This window comes from Phodopus roborovskii, unplaced genomic scaffold (genome assembly GCF_943737965.1).
Source record: "Phodopus roborovskii unplaced genomic scaffold, PHOROB, whole genome shotgun sequence".
NCBI lineage: Eukaryota > Metazoa > Chordata > Mammalia > Rodentia > Cricetidae > Phodopus > Phodopus roborovskii.
The window spans coordinates 9,086,433-9,100,114 of NW_026126636.1; the positions used below are offsets into that span (position 1 = coordinate 9,086,433).

At 53.0% G+C, this 13,682-nt stretch overlaps 1 protein-coding gene across 1 annotated transcript; it reads right to left on the reverse strand.

The window, feature by feature from the left end:
• Positions 1-1,962: 1,962 nt before the first annotated feature.
• On the reverse strand, positions 1,963-13,469 carry Ethe1 (ETHE1 persulfide dioxygenase). The gene is made up of 7 exons (XM_051207223.1): positions 13,374-13,469; positions 12,830-12,974; positions 12,288-12,436; positions 4,154-4,283; positions 2,869-2,958; positions 2,353-2,469; positions 1,963-2,157 (listed from the first exon to the last, which is right to left on the reverse strand). The coding sequence occupies exons 1-7, from the start codon at positions 13,452-13,454 to the stop codon at positions 2,105-2,107; spliced, it is 765 nt and encodes a 254-aa protein (XP_051063180.1). The 5' UTR covers positions 13,455-13,469; the 3' UTR covers positions 1,963-2,104.
• Positions 13,470-13,682: the final 213 nt, after the last annotated feature.

Genomic DNA, 13,682 nt, shown 5'->3' on the forward strand with positions numbered 1-13,682 from the left:
CCGAAGTCGGGTCCCGACCCCCTGCAGGACAGCCGTGTCCAAGGCTCCTCACCCCAGCATCCAGAACTGGAGGCTCCCAGAGACTCCCTCTCCGCATGCACCAGGGGCCCCGATGCCTCGGTTCCTTCCCGGGAGGAGATCCCCAGCCTCCTCCCCGGCTCTGCTCCGCGCTGGGCACCGAGGCTTCTGCCGCGAAACAGGTGGCTAGGAAAGAGGGAGGAGAGAGAGAGGCCGCCCCGTCCCCCTCCCCAGCAGCCCGGAAGTGGAGGGGGACAACAGGTCCGACAGCTCTCCAGGGAGGAGGGAGCCAGCAGCCTGCCCCGCCCGCAACCCAGGCACCCGGCCATCCCGGCCCCTCCAGCCCCACCCAGCGAGAGCCCAGCGCCCAGGCCTCCCACTCAGCCTCCCGTGCCCCCATTCCTGTGCCCCGGGAGGGCCGGGCATCCTGGACACCTGCATACAGCAGCCTCCCTAAGGCCAAGACCCAGGAAATCCTCAAAGGAAGATAGGAATGAAGATGGGGGCCCTCCCCTCTAATAAGCCCTTTGGAAGGGCCCTGACCGGTTTAGGGAGCCGGACAAGGGGAGGGGGTACCCCGAGCTGAGTCAGCGATCTGCCCAGAGACAGACTGTGCCCTACTCGCTAGCAGTTTACTACGGGGTGGAGAACAGAGGTGAAAGGTCACAGTCAGACCCTTTCCTCTCTGGATGAAAACAGGAAAATAACTGGCATGCAAAACCCGATTGTCAGATGTCAGGAGCTGTGCAAAATACTTGACACACCTCCGCGTCAAACACCAGCCCACGGGAAAAGGGACAGTTGTGGGAAACGGGCTGAGGGAAAGAAATGCTCCCAGGATCTACAACCATTCTAAATGATTTCTAAATTTTATTTATCATCCCCGTGTAGTCGATAGCACAGGCACACAAATGCCACCTCATGTACCTGGGAACCACAGGACAACTTTGGGGAGCAGTTTGGGATTCAGGCATGGAACTCAGGTCACCGGGTTCCCAAGAGGCGCCATACTCTCAGCCACCTCGATGGCCCAGGTATGCCACTGCTTGCCTCTCAAAAATCTGAATTCGTAACTATTAGGCACACTGTGGCTCCAAGCCAGGAAGCACCTAAGAGATCATTCCACATGATAGGGACAATACCAGTGTCAGGAGCAGGGAGTTGGTCGCGTAGGCACAGGGCCAGGTATCACACTCGTGGGTTTATCAGTTCGCTGAAACATCCCGTTGTTATTTCCATTTTACAGACCCGGGAGCTGAGGGAGGGAGAGGGCCTTTCTTGGACCTGGGGCTCTCAGCGGGGAGAGGCTCACACAAAATCACATGCCACAGCATTTACAAGGCAGTAAATGCTCCCCACAGTGTGTGCGCTCTGCGGGCTCCCAGGGCTCCCTAGACCGCCAACCTGGCCCCCATCGCCTTGACAGCTGCTGCCTCCTCATCCTCTGTCATTTTATGTGTGTGCCTGTCTAGCCTACAATGTATGTCTGTGCACCATTCACACATCTAGTGCCCGGAGGCCAGATCCCCTGGAGCTGGAGTGACAGATGGTTGGGAGCTGCCATGCGGATGCTGGATGGAGCCCAGGGCCTCTGCAAGAGCACGCAGTGCTCTTAACCACTGAGCCATCTCTCCAGCACCCCCTCTTCGGGTCTTACATAGCCCAGGCTGGACTCCGACTCACGATGTGGTTGAGAATAACCTTGAACTTCTGCCCCTCCCCTGCCTCCAGCTCCCAAGTGCAGGGATCACAGGTCTGCACCTGTAACTCCTGGTTAACGTGGTGCTGAGGATGGAACACAGGACTTCGTATGTGCGGGGCAAGCGTTCTACCAACGGTACCACATGCCAGTCTACCCTGGCTTTTGGAGGGACCAGAACTGGGTCTCGGCATTCGTCTGGAAACATAATTCCTTCCCCCCAAGAAAACAAGCAGAACTCAGGCTCGTGGCAAAAACAAAGTAAGTTTTATTTAAGAAGCTCAAGTAGCTGGCGGAGTCGGGGTGGGAGAGGAGAGAGGCTCCGGGGTGACGCCCCTCCCCTCACCCCACCTAGTGCAACGGATATGAGCAGCTGGCTGGGACGAGTCAGGAAAGTGGAGTCTGAACCCCACAACGCATGTTTGCCGGAACAGCAACGTCTAAAAAGAAACCTCAAATGATTCTGAGGTCGCAGGAATGACTCAGTCTCACAGAGGCCCAGGAAATGCTCAGGGGTCTTTCGTGGGGGCTACAGTTCTAGCCCTGAGTCCTCCTGCTCAGACCCCAGCCCTCCTCCCTCAGATCAACGGATTCACACCCCAAACGCTCTTTCCTCAGACCCTGGGGACTCTCACCTATCTGCTGTGGCTTGGGCAAGTTCAGGTTGTCCATGACCTTGATAAACTCCTCACAGCTGAGGGTGAGCCGTGGGTTCAGAGTCCGCTCCTCCTCCACAGTAGAAACCGTGAGCCCTGTCGGTAAAGCGGAAGAGAAGCCCAGTAACCAGGGGCCCAGTGCCTTGGACGGCTCAGAACTACATTTCCCAGGAGGCCTTGGAGTTGCCCTCCTTGACTGGGACGAACTGGCCCTTCCCTGAATGGTCCTGAGATGCTGTCCCGCCTCTCTTGGGGCACTATGGGAATTGTAGTTTCCACAGTTCCTCGAGCTCTCTGAGGACGTCCCAGGAAAACCTATGCCCCGCAGATGTCTCTTATTGTTTCCACATCCACACAGCACGCCCAAGCACGTAATCTTTCCAGCCACAGGAATTTCTGGGTTCTGCAGCCTCCGTGCCTCGTGAGGACAACGGGCAGAGGGTACTCCCTGCCTTGAGTGACAGCGGCCTGTCATGGCCTCGGGCAAGCCCTCACCATGGTAATCGTGAGCCGGATAGATTAGACAGTTGCCAGGAAGGGTGAAGATCTTTTCGTGCACAGAGTGGTACAAAGTCCTAGCACAACCTGAGGAAGGAAAGCTCAGCAGTCAGAGACTCACAGGGACAAGAGGAGGCCCCGCCGCCCCACTTCTTCCAGAGCAGGACCGGGAAGATGGAGTCACTATGGCTAAAACCTCTCCCTCATCTCCTGCCAAGAATGCCCTTCTGGGAACACAGAGAAGGAAGGGCATTCCAGGCGGTGAAACAGCATATGTAAAGACCCGAGGCACTGTGGGAAATTCACCAGGATAATCTGTGAATCTGTAAGGTCGGGCTGAGAGACGGAAGTACCAGGGGCTGTGTCACCCTCCCGGGGAGGTGAAGAAAGGGCTCTGGGCCAGGAAGGTGAACTAAGGGTAATATGCAAAACAAGGGAAGAGTAGCATGGATTTAGATAAGAAGTTCTGAGTCCTGGGGGTGGAGGGATGCTTAGGGGATAGAAGTGCTTGCTACCAAGCCTACAGACTGAGTTCAGATTCCCAGCACCCCAAAGCAGGGTGTGGCCTATGCTCCTGTAACCCCAGCACTGTGGGCACAGAGGCAAGAAGACCCCTCTATGAGCCCAGCCACACACATGTGAACATATACCACACATGGGTACACATGGCTCAGGTGAATAGATAAAAGGGAGATTTAGGAGTCACCTTTCAAGCTAACGGATTCCTAAAGCTAAACCCAAAAGTTACCCTGACCCCTACGGATTAAACAGTGTACAGTAACAACCTTGGTGTATATTTGGGTATGTTGTGTGTGCACACATGTTCCATGTTACCCAAAATGTTACCTTACACTTTTTTTTTTTTTAATTTACATACATTAGTGTTTTGCCATGGGTTTCGGGTCCCCTGGAACTGGAGTTATAGACAGTTGAGAGCTGCCATGTAGATACTGGGAATTGAACCCGGGTCCTCTGGAAGGACAGCCAGTGCTCTTAACCATGGGGCCATCTTTCCAGCCCCAGCCTTATGCTGGTGATCCTCCTGCCTCTACCTCCTGAGTGCTGGGATTACACGTATGGCACAGCTGTTCCCAGGTGAGGATTGAAACCCCAGCTTCAAGCATCTACCCACTGAGCTACACAGCCCCAGCTGCAAAGAGTCTCTCTACAGAGCCCTGGTTGTCCTGGACCAGCTGGCCTCGAACACACAAGGATCCTATTCTTCACATTCTCACCCAGACCACCACACTGAGATCTCGGGCTGGAGAAAGGTACAGGTCACCTTGTTGGAAGTCTGTCCGTCCACACCCTCGGATCAGCAGGGCATCTCCAGTAAAGGCCATACTCTGGTCATTCAGGACAAAGGTGACACAGCCCGGGGTGTGGCCAGGGCTGGCCCGAGTCTCCAAGGCCTGGCAGAGATGTAAAGCACAGAGACAGTTACCAGCAAGCTCCACACACACGCACACATGTACACGCGCACACACACACGCGCGCGCACGCACACACACAAATAATTACTTTTAAATGATATTTCTCATAGCATTTTGTCACGGTGACAGAACTACCAGTCAAAGGAACCAACATGGAAGTACACTGTAATAAAACCTGGGAAAATAAGCACATCCTGGTGGCACAGATCTACAGACCCAGCACTGAGGAGGATCAAGGGTTCAAGATCACCCTCTATTGTATGGAAGATTTGGGAACAGCCTGGGCTGTATGAGTTTAGTCTCAAAATAAAACACAATAAAATAACTTCTGAAAATCAAGCCTCGAAGTGGTGGCACACACCTTTAATCCCAGCACTCAGGAGGCAGAGAGAGGCGGATCTCTGTGAGTTCGAGGCCAGCCTGGTCTACAGAGTGAGTTCCAGGACAGCCCAGGCTACACAGAGAAACCCTGTCTGGAAAAACCAAACAAAAACAAAAACTTATAAATGAGGGCCAGCCAGACGGCTCGGTGAATAAAGGCCCTTGCTGCCATACTCGATGGCGTGAGTTTGTTCCCCGGGACCCACCAGGTAGAAGGAAAACTAACTCCTGCCAGTTGTCCTCTGACCTCCACACAGGAACGGTGGCATATGCACGCCACCCCTACCCTGTGTAGAAATCAGTTGGGCTGCAAGGCTGCTGGTACCCAGTTAACCAGACCCACGTGAATGGCGCTGTCAAAATTATGCTAGTCTCCTAAAGGCCACTTGGAGGTCTTTCCTCTTTCTCACATGCTTTGACTATCTCTGACATGATTGTGTTCAGTGAGGATGGGGTGACTCCCTCTCATGTGACTTGTGAGGTTTATTTCCTATTCATTTATTTTTCACAACTATGTCTGTGTGGGGGTGATGAGAGCTGAGATGGGTGTCCCTATCACTTCCTGAGATTTCTTTGTACCCCTTTCAAATACACCCTTCTTCTACCCTGTCCCCAGCTGAGCCCTGGCCTGCTTCCTATTACTGTAAATGACTTCATAACTCATCTGGTCTAGAATTTTATGTAAATAGATCAAAATAGCTATAAGCAATGCTTTTGGAAGCAGATAGCCTAGTTCCTAATCTCAAGTCTATCAGCTTACTTGCAAAACATACATCAAAATTGTTCCCAGCCCCTTGGAATGCTATAAAGATTGAACTGTTTCATGGATACAAAGTACTTAGAAAAATCCTCAGTACAAGTGGTGCTTTACAGAAAATACAAGAATACAGAACTGGAGAGATGGCTCAGTGCTTAAGAGCAAGTACTGTCTACCCAGAGGGCCCCATTCAGTTCCCAGCCCGCAGTGTGGCCATAGCCATCTGTAACTACACACACACACACACACACACACACACACACACACACACGGGCAAAACACTCATACATAATTTTTGTTGTTGTTCTTTTACTTTTCCAGACAGGGTTTCTCTGTGTAGCCCTGGCTGTCCTGGCACTCACTCTGTAGACCAGGCTGACCTCAAACTCACAGATCCACCTGCCTCTGCCTCCCAACATAAGACACTGGGCACAGCGGTGTAACTCTATCATCAAAGCAGGGGATTACGAGCTCAAGGCTCGCATGTACTGCTGAGTTCAAGGCTAGCCTGAAGAGTTTAGTGAGATTCTGTCTCAAAATAAAAAGCAGGGGCTGGAGAGAGCTCAGTGGTTAAGAACACTGAATGCCCTTTCAGAGGACCCAGGTTCCATTTCCAGAACCCACATGGCAGCGTTCAGCCACACACACATAATTCCAGCTAGGTCCCCAACTCCGTGGTAGAGCACTTGCCTACGGTGACTGAGACCCTAGTTCAATTCCCATTACAGGAAAAATGTTGTAGGCGGGCGAACCTACAGAAGACGGCCTCAGTGTTTGTGAAGCTTGCTGATTGATGAATTGCCTCCGCTGCAGAACATTCCGGAAGTGTCCTTCCAGCCAGCAACAGCTAGCCAGGAGCCGTCCTGACCCATCCATCCATCAACAATACCGCTTTCTTTCCAGGATGCATAAAATACAGGATTGCATCTCCATCCATACTGCCTCTCCCAGGCTCCCGGGTGGCCTCACAGTTCACGCATCCTGCACTGCCCCCTAGCGGTCAACAAGCTCCAGGCGGCAGGTCTTCGGGCTCCTGCCTTCTCAAGTCCTAAGTGGTGTTGGCGCCCTCTGCTGTTCATATGCCCTCAAATCTCATTTTTCGCTGTCACCAAATGGCTCTGAGTCGAGTCTCCTTCAACTACAGCCTTTCCTTTAATTTGTGAAAGAAAAAGTATTTGATATGGCTCAGCATACACACGATGCATATACATATGTGTAGGCAAAACACTCATACATAATTTTTGTTGTTGTTGTTTTACTTATCGAGACAGGGTTTCTCTGTGTAGCCCTGTATATGATCAAACTTAGGTTTCCAGCACCCACATGAAGGCTCACACATGTCCTTAACTCCAGTTCCAGAGAATCCCGGGCCCTTCTCTGTCCTCCGCAGGCACCCGGCATGCATGACCTTGTAGTGACATACATGCAGGCAAAACACACAGAAATATAAAATAAAAATAATAAATCTTTAAATTAAAAAGGGGGGCTTAGCAAGTAAAGGTGCTTGCTGCCAAGACCTACAACCTGAGTTTAATCCCTGGTAGCTACACGGTAAAAGGGGGGAAAAACTGAGTTTCAAGAGTTGTATGTCCTCTGACATGAACCCTGCACACACACACATTAAATACATCATGTAATTTTTAATTAAAAGGGCTAATGATAACAAGAAGAGGACTATGGATGTAGCTCAGAGGTACAATGCTCACCCAGAATTCCCCAGTGAGGGGCTGGGGGTGTGGCTCAGTGGTGGAGCCCCTGCCTAGAATCCCCCAGTGAGGGGCTGGGGTGTGGCTCAGCGGTAGAGCCCCTGCCCAGAATCCCCCAGTGAGGGGCTGGGGCGTGGTTTAGTGTTACAAAGCTTACCTAGCATGTTCAGGGTCCTCGGTTCCATCCCCAGCACTGTGAGAGGCAAACAACTCCTGGCAATTTTACTAAGGTTAAGGGTACATCCAGGCTGTGACTCAGCAAGGAAATTCCTTGGAACCGAGGGCAAATTCTGCCAAGAGAATTGTACAAACAAGAACAGCAGCACCACCGTCCAGGGATAACCACGGGAGGAGTGGGAGCACAAATAAGTGTGGGCTCTACGTCAGGGATTAGCAAACTGGGGGCAGGGGAGACTGAATTTGTCCTCTCATCTGAGAGTACTTTTTTTACATTTTCTCTTGGCTAGAACAGAGCACGCAAGTATAGCTCTATGCACGCCTGGACGGAGGGGGAGGTGGGAGGGTTACATCAGGAGTTCAAGGTCCACCTCAGCAATATAACAAGTCCAAAGCCAGCCTGTGTTAGGTGAGACCCTGTTAGGAGAAGCAGTAAAGCGTGGGTTTTAGCCAGGTACCACGGCACAGGCGTAGGTGGCCGAGACAAGAGATCTGTGAGTTCCAAGCCCATCCGTGCCATGCCAGGCTGCGGAGCGTTCTAAAGCATTCTAGGCAGGGGCTCCACCACTGAGCCACACCCCAGCCCCTCACTGGGGGATTCTAGGCAGGGGCTCTACCACTGAGCCACGCCCCAGCCCCTCACTGGGGGATTCTAGGCAGGGGCTCTACCACTGAGCCACGCCCCCAGCCCCTCACTGGGGGATTCTAGGCAGGAGCTCTACCACTGAGCCACGCCCCCAGCCCCTCACTGGGGGATTCTAGGCAGGGGCTCCACCACTGAGCCACGCCCCCAGCCCCTCACTGGGGGATTCTAGGCAGGGCTCTACCACTGAGCCACGCCCTCAGCCCCTCACTGGGGGATTCTAGGCAGGGGCTCCACCACTGAGCCACGCCCCCAGCCCCTCACTGGGGGATTCTAGGCAGGGGCTCCACCACTGAGCCACACCCCCAGCCCCTCACTGGGGGATTCTAGGCAGGGGCTCCACCACTGAGCCACGCCCCCAGCCCCTCACTGGGGGATTCTAGGCAGGGGCTCTACCACTGAGCCACGCCCCCAGCCCCTCACTGGGGGACTCTAGGCAGGGGCTCCACCACTGAGCCACACCCCCAGCCCCTCACTGGGGGATTCTAGGCAGGGGCTCTACCACTGAGCCACACCCCAGCCCCTCACTGGGGGATTCTAGGCAGGGGCTCCACCACTGAGCCACACCCCCAGCCTTTTTTATTTTGAGAGATATTAGTAACTTTCCCAAGTTGAGTTTGAACTCACTCTATACACCAGGCAGGCCTTGAGCTGATCCTCCAACCCCAGCCTCCCTAGTAGCTGCCAGTGCAGGTATATATGCTTTATGCTTGGCCGTTAAATTACTTTTATTCTCTTTTATTGTACTTTCTGTCTGTCTGGGTTTTCCTGCCTGCCCATGTCTTAGAGACAGGAGCACAGAAATTGTCTTCTTCCAGACTAGTGTGTTGTCAGGGCTCATCCGCATTCAGGTCCCCATCGGTACTTCATTTCTCCTTATTTTTGAGCAAGGGGCTGGCATAGGATGGACCTACCCTTTTTTTTTTTTTTTTTTTTTTTTTTTTTTTTTTTTTGAGACAGGCTTTCTCTGTGTAGCTTTGGAGGCTGTCTTGGAACTCACTCTGTAGACCAGACTGGTCTCAAACTCACAGAGATCCGCTTGCCTCTGCGTCCCGAGTGCTGGGATTAAAGGTGTGCACCGCCACTGCCCGGCGGACCTACTGCATTTTACTTATTTGCTGATTAGGTGATTAGCACCCCACTTTCGGACCACTGTGGGAAGTACTATTGTGAATGTTCTTATATGGTTTTCTGTGGGTACAGTTGCATTCCTGCTAGCACTGTGTGGAGGGCCCGGGTACCCTACTGCAGTGTCTATGACTGTTACTGCCAGGGTTTGTTAGTGTGGGTCTTGCTTTGTATAAATTCTTTCCAAATGTTATGGGTCTGTTTTTCCTGACTTTTATGGTTTCTGCCCCCTTTAAAAGTTCATTGTAGCTGGGCACTGGCACATGCCTTTAATTGGGAGGCAGAGGCAGGAGAATCTCTGTGAGTTCCAGGCCAGCCTGGTCTACAGAGCGAGTTCCAAGACGGCCAGGACTATTACATAGAAAACCCTTGTCTTGGAAAACCAGAAGAAAAAAAAAAAAAGTTTAATTATAGCTAGCAGTAGTGGCACAAGCCTGTGGTCTCAGCCCTTGGGAGGTGGAGGCAGGATGATCAGGATTCCTGGGTCATCCTTGGCTATATAATGAGCTCAAGGCCAACCTAGGGCGCCACGCCCACAAACTGTCTTCTGACCTCCACACTTGGGCCATGTCCTACACACCCCTTCACAATAATATGTAATAAAAACATTAAAAGTAAGACATGAGACTGTGTTTCAAACTCTAAAATGGAACAAGAAGTTGCATTATACGTAAAGTGTGCTGTGTATACACTGTACTTGTACAAATTGCTTGTGTTTTTACGTTTACTTTGGGGTTCCGTTCTCATCACCCCACAGGCCTCTCTGCTCTTCCCGGCCGCTGATCCCTCTGCCCTGGGACCATCCGGACTTACACAATCATGGATAGTTTCACTTGACACTCAACTTTGGGAGCTTTACAGGCCTGGTGATGTAACACTAATCCTAGCTCAGGGATGCAGAAAAAAGTCTTGATCTTATGACCAGCCTGGGATATTAGCAAGTACCAGGCTAGCCTGGGCTACAGAATGAATCCCCCCTCTCCAAATAAAACAAAGATAAGACGTACACAGAGTGTGTGAGCCCAGGTCTGTCTTCCTTCCTCTTGATGTCTGCAATTGTAATTTTTGTCGTTGGTTTGAGACAAGGTCTCACTATGTAGCCCTGGTTAGCCTGGAACTCACCATTTAGTCTAGGCTAGCTGCAAACTCGCAGAGATCCCCCTGCCTCTGCCTTTTTGAGTTTAATTCTTTATTGCTCGTGGTTATATAGTCAGTGCTGGCCAACTTTCTCTGTGAGTGTTTGGATGGTGAATGTAATCTCTACAGGTCACGGGGGCTGGGGGGTGTGGTCTGGTGACCCGGCCCCCCTCCTGTGTGTAAAAGCCTTGTTTGTCAAGGAGTATTTCCCTAGCATGAATCAGACCCTAGGTTTTATTCCCAGTACTGGGGGGAAAATGTTGCCTAAAGGCTGAGTGTTGTGGTCCAGGCAACCCCCACAACTGAAAGGCTTAGGCAGGAGAATGACAAGTTCGAGGCCAGCCTGGGCTACCTAGCAATAGATAAAAAGAAGGAAGGAAAGAAAGATGTATCTGGGGAGGAGAGGGGGAGGCTTTGGGTGCTGCTTCACCAGGAGTCACGAAAACACCCTGAAATGGCAAGCACTGACGAAGACAGCCTTCCACAAATGCCCCGCGAGTCACTGACTTACGGCCATCCTGTGGGTGAGTCAGACGGTGTTTGGATTATATCAATAAAATGCAGTACGGGAAAGGTAAACATTGGAGCCAAACACAGCTACACAGCTAAGCCCTTCCGTGCGCGTTCCCTGAAGGTATCCACTGGTGTGATTGGCCTCAGACTTGGTTTGTAGCCGAGGGTGACCTTGAATTCCTGATTTTCCTCTCTCTGCCTCCCTAGCACTAAGACTGCCATCACACCCATTTTAAGACTTCTCGTCATATTTCAAGATTGTATGTTATTCTCCCTGTGTAGCCCTGGCTGTCCTGGAACTCTCTATGAATTCCAGCTTGGCCTGGAACTCAGAGATCCACCTGCCTCAGCCTCTGCCTCCCAAGTGCCGGGGTTAAAGACGCGTTCCACTGTGACTGGCTTGTTTTGAAGGGTTTTAAACAGTCATTCATTTATGTGTCCCTGTGCAAGTGTATGAAAGAGGCCAGACCAGGATGCCCGTTCCGCCTAGAGCTGACAGTAAAGTCAACTGTGACTGGTCTGATGTGGGTGGGGCTGGGAACCCATCTTCGGTCTTTTGGAAGAACAAGTGCCATTAACTGCTAAGCCATCTTCTGTCTTCCCCAAGGGCTCCTGTTGACATGGCACTGGCCCTCCTAGCCTTCCACAGTCTCCTCCAGAATAGCTGAACCCTCCAACTAGAAGGGTTCACACAAGCGAGCAATGTATCCTTCATCCGCTTCCAAATACAGGGGTGAAATCAGTCCCACGGCAGCGACACCCTCTCCACACAACGTCTCCGCTAACAGCCTCCAAATAAACTGCCCCCATTCCGCAAGACCATCAACCCAGAGGCCAGGACCTCACACTATCACCAGACACTCTGTCCCCTAGGTCAACCAGACTACATCTTTGGCAATTCAAGTCACCGGTTTCCTCCCCCACAACCAGTCCACAGTGCTCTGGGTTGCAAAGCTGGCTGGAAACCTGCTGATTAGGCTTGTGTCAGAGAGAGAGACAGAGACAGAGAGACAGAGAGAGAACCTTCAGCCCTTTCCTGGGTGAGGCAACAGGGTTGTGGGTTGTGGCTTGGGTGAGGCTTCAAGGCCAACGTTTAAGGAGGAACCCACTAATAAAGGGTTGATCCCAAATCTATATCAACATGCCAGTGAGTGCCACCTTAAGTAGTAGCCCAGGGACCTCACTAGACCCACCCCAGACCTATTGCTAGACAAACTGATGCTCCTTCCTCAATGCCAAACCCCAATCAACTTTTATGGAAATAGCCAGGCCAAAGAATGTGCCCCAAGGCCTCAGGAAACTTATCATCGCTGTTGACTTAGGGGGACTGGCCAGAGGCATGCCTGCCTGCCTACAGCCTCCTGCCCTAGTGACCCACCTGGGTTTATGGTACTTTCCAGAGAGAACAGAGCCTGTAGCCAGAGCCACTGACCCTCCTTCCCTGGGGTCCAGCAGCCCACCTCCCTCCTATGTGCACCCTCTTCAAAGTCTAAGGGATCCCTGCCAACACCCTCTTCCCTAATATCCAACATCCAACTCACAAAGCGTCCGAAGCGAATAGAATCACCTTCCTCGATGTGTACATCAGCCTGGGCTCCGCTGAGGCGGGAGATGACCGACTGGCAGCCGGGGAGCAGGGACCGGAGAACCCCTGAGCCGGTGATGTGGTCAGCATGGCAGTGGGTATTCACTACGAGGGAAGCAGAGAAAACTGAATGTTGCCAGCCCACAGTACCCAACCCTCAGACCGAAGGAGACAGACCCTAGCCATCAGTCCTTCCTCAGACACACAATCCAGGACCCAAGCCCGCTAATCAGATACCGTGGTCCATAACCCTCCTCCTTCACACCCTGAGGTCTGACCCCAGCTCTCCTCGCTCAGACCCAGGGGTCCAGGCCCCACCCTCCTCCTGCAGATCATGGAGTCTGGCCACCAGCACTCCCCCCTCATCCCGGGTCCAGACTCCAGCCCTTTGCACAGTCTCAGGGATCCAGGCCCCAGCCATCCTCCGGGGTTTTCACCTCCTCGCACTTTCTCCGTGGCCCCGCCTCTCTCCCGTCCAAGTTTGGTCCGCAGACTAACCAGCATAGAGCAGCTTCAGCCCCAACTCTTTAACCAGATGAGCATCCCGATGCGCCGTCTCCAGAACAGGGTCGATCAGAAGGGCCTCTCGAGACTCCGGGTCACCCAGCAGGTAGGTGTAGGTGCAGCTCTTTGGCTCAAACATCTGGGAGGAGTGGGGTACCAGAGAGAGGTCCTGGACCTGATTCCCAAGCCTGGGGACCCAAGAATCCTGGTCTCCCCTCCGTCATCTTCCTGGGATGCAGCAACTCCACGGCTCTTTGCCCAGGGGTCAGGAGTCAAGGGGGGTCCCCCAGCTCCCTCCACCGGAACCAAGGAATGCCATCTTCCAACACACCCCTAATCAAGGACCCCGCCCTCCTCTGGTAATAGACCCAGACCTCCGCCCCAAGCCCTGACCAACCCCTTTTAACGAATCGGGAGCCCCCCCTTTTTTGCAACAGCAAGGCATGAAGGACCCCCCATCTCTTTTCCAGGACTGTGGGGTCTCACCCCACCCGGCTCCCCGAACCCGGGGTCCGCTCGGCCATCAGCCTCACCGCACCTGTCGCAGGAGGACGGGGGCCCTGGATGAGCTTTGCTGGCTCAGCCGTCGCGCGGCGACCCTGAAGGCCGTGCTCGCCATCGCGCCCCGGCCGGCTCTGCACTGAGCCCAGCCGCCTCCCGGCCTGAGCCTTACGCACCGGGGCTGACCCGGGAGGGCGGGCCGGGGCGGGGCCTGTCTTAAAGGAGCCGCAGATGACCCGACCCAGGAAGACCGCAGGCAAGGGCAGACCCTGAAACGGGCAGAAAAAGAGACCAGAGACTCAGGGCATTCGGAGATACTGCTGTAGAAACAGGGAGAGAAGTAGAA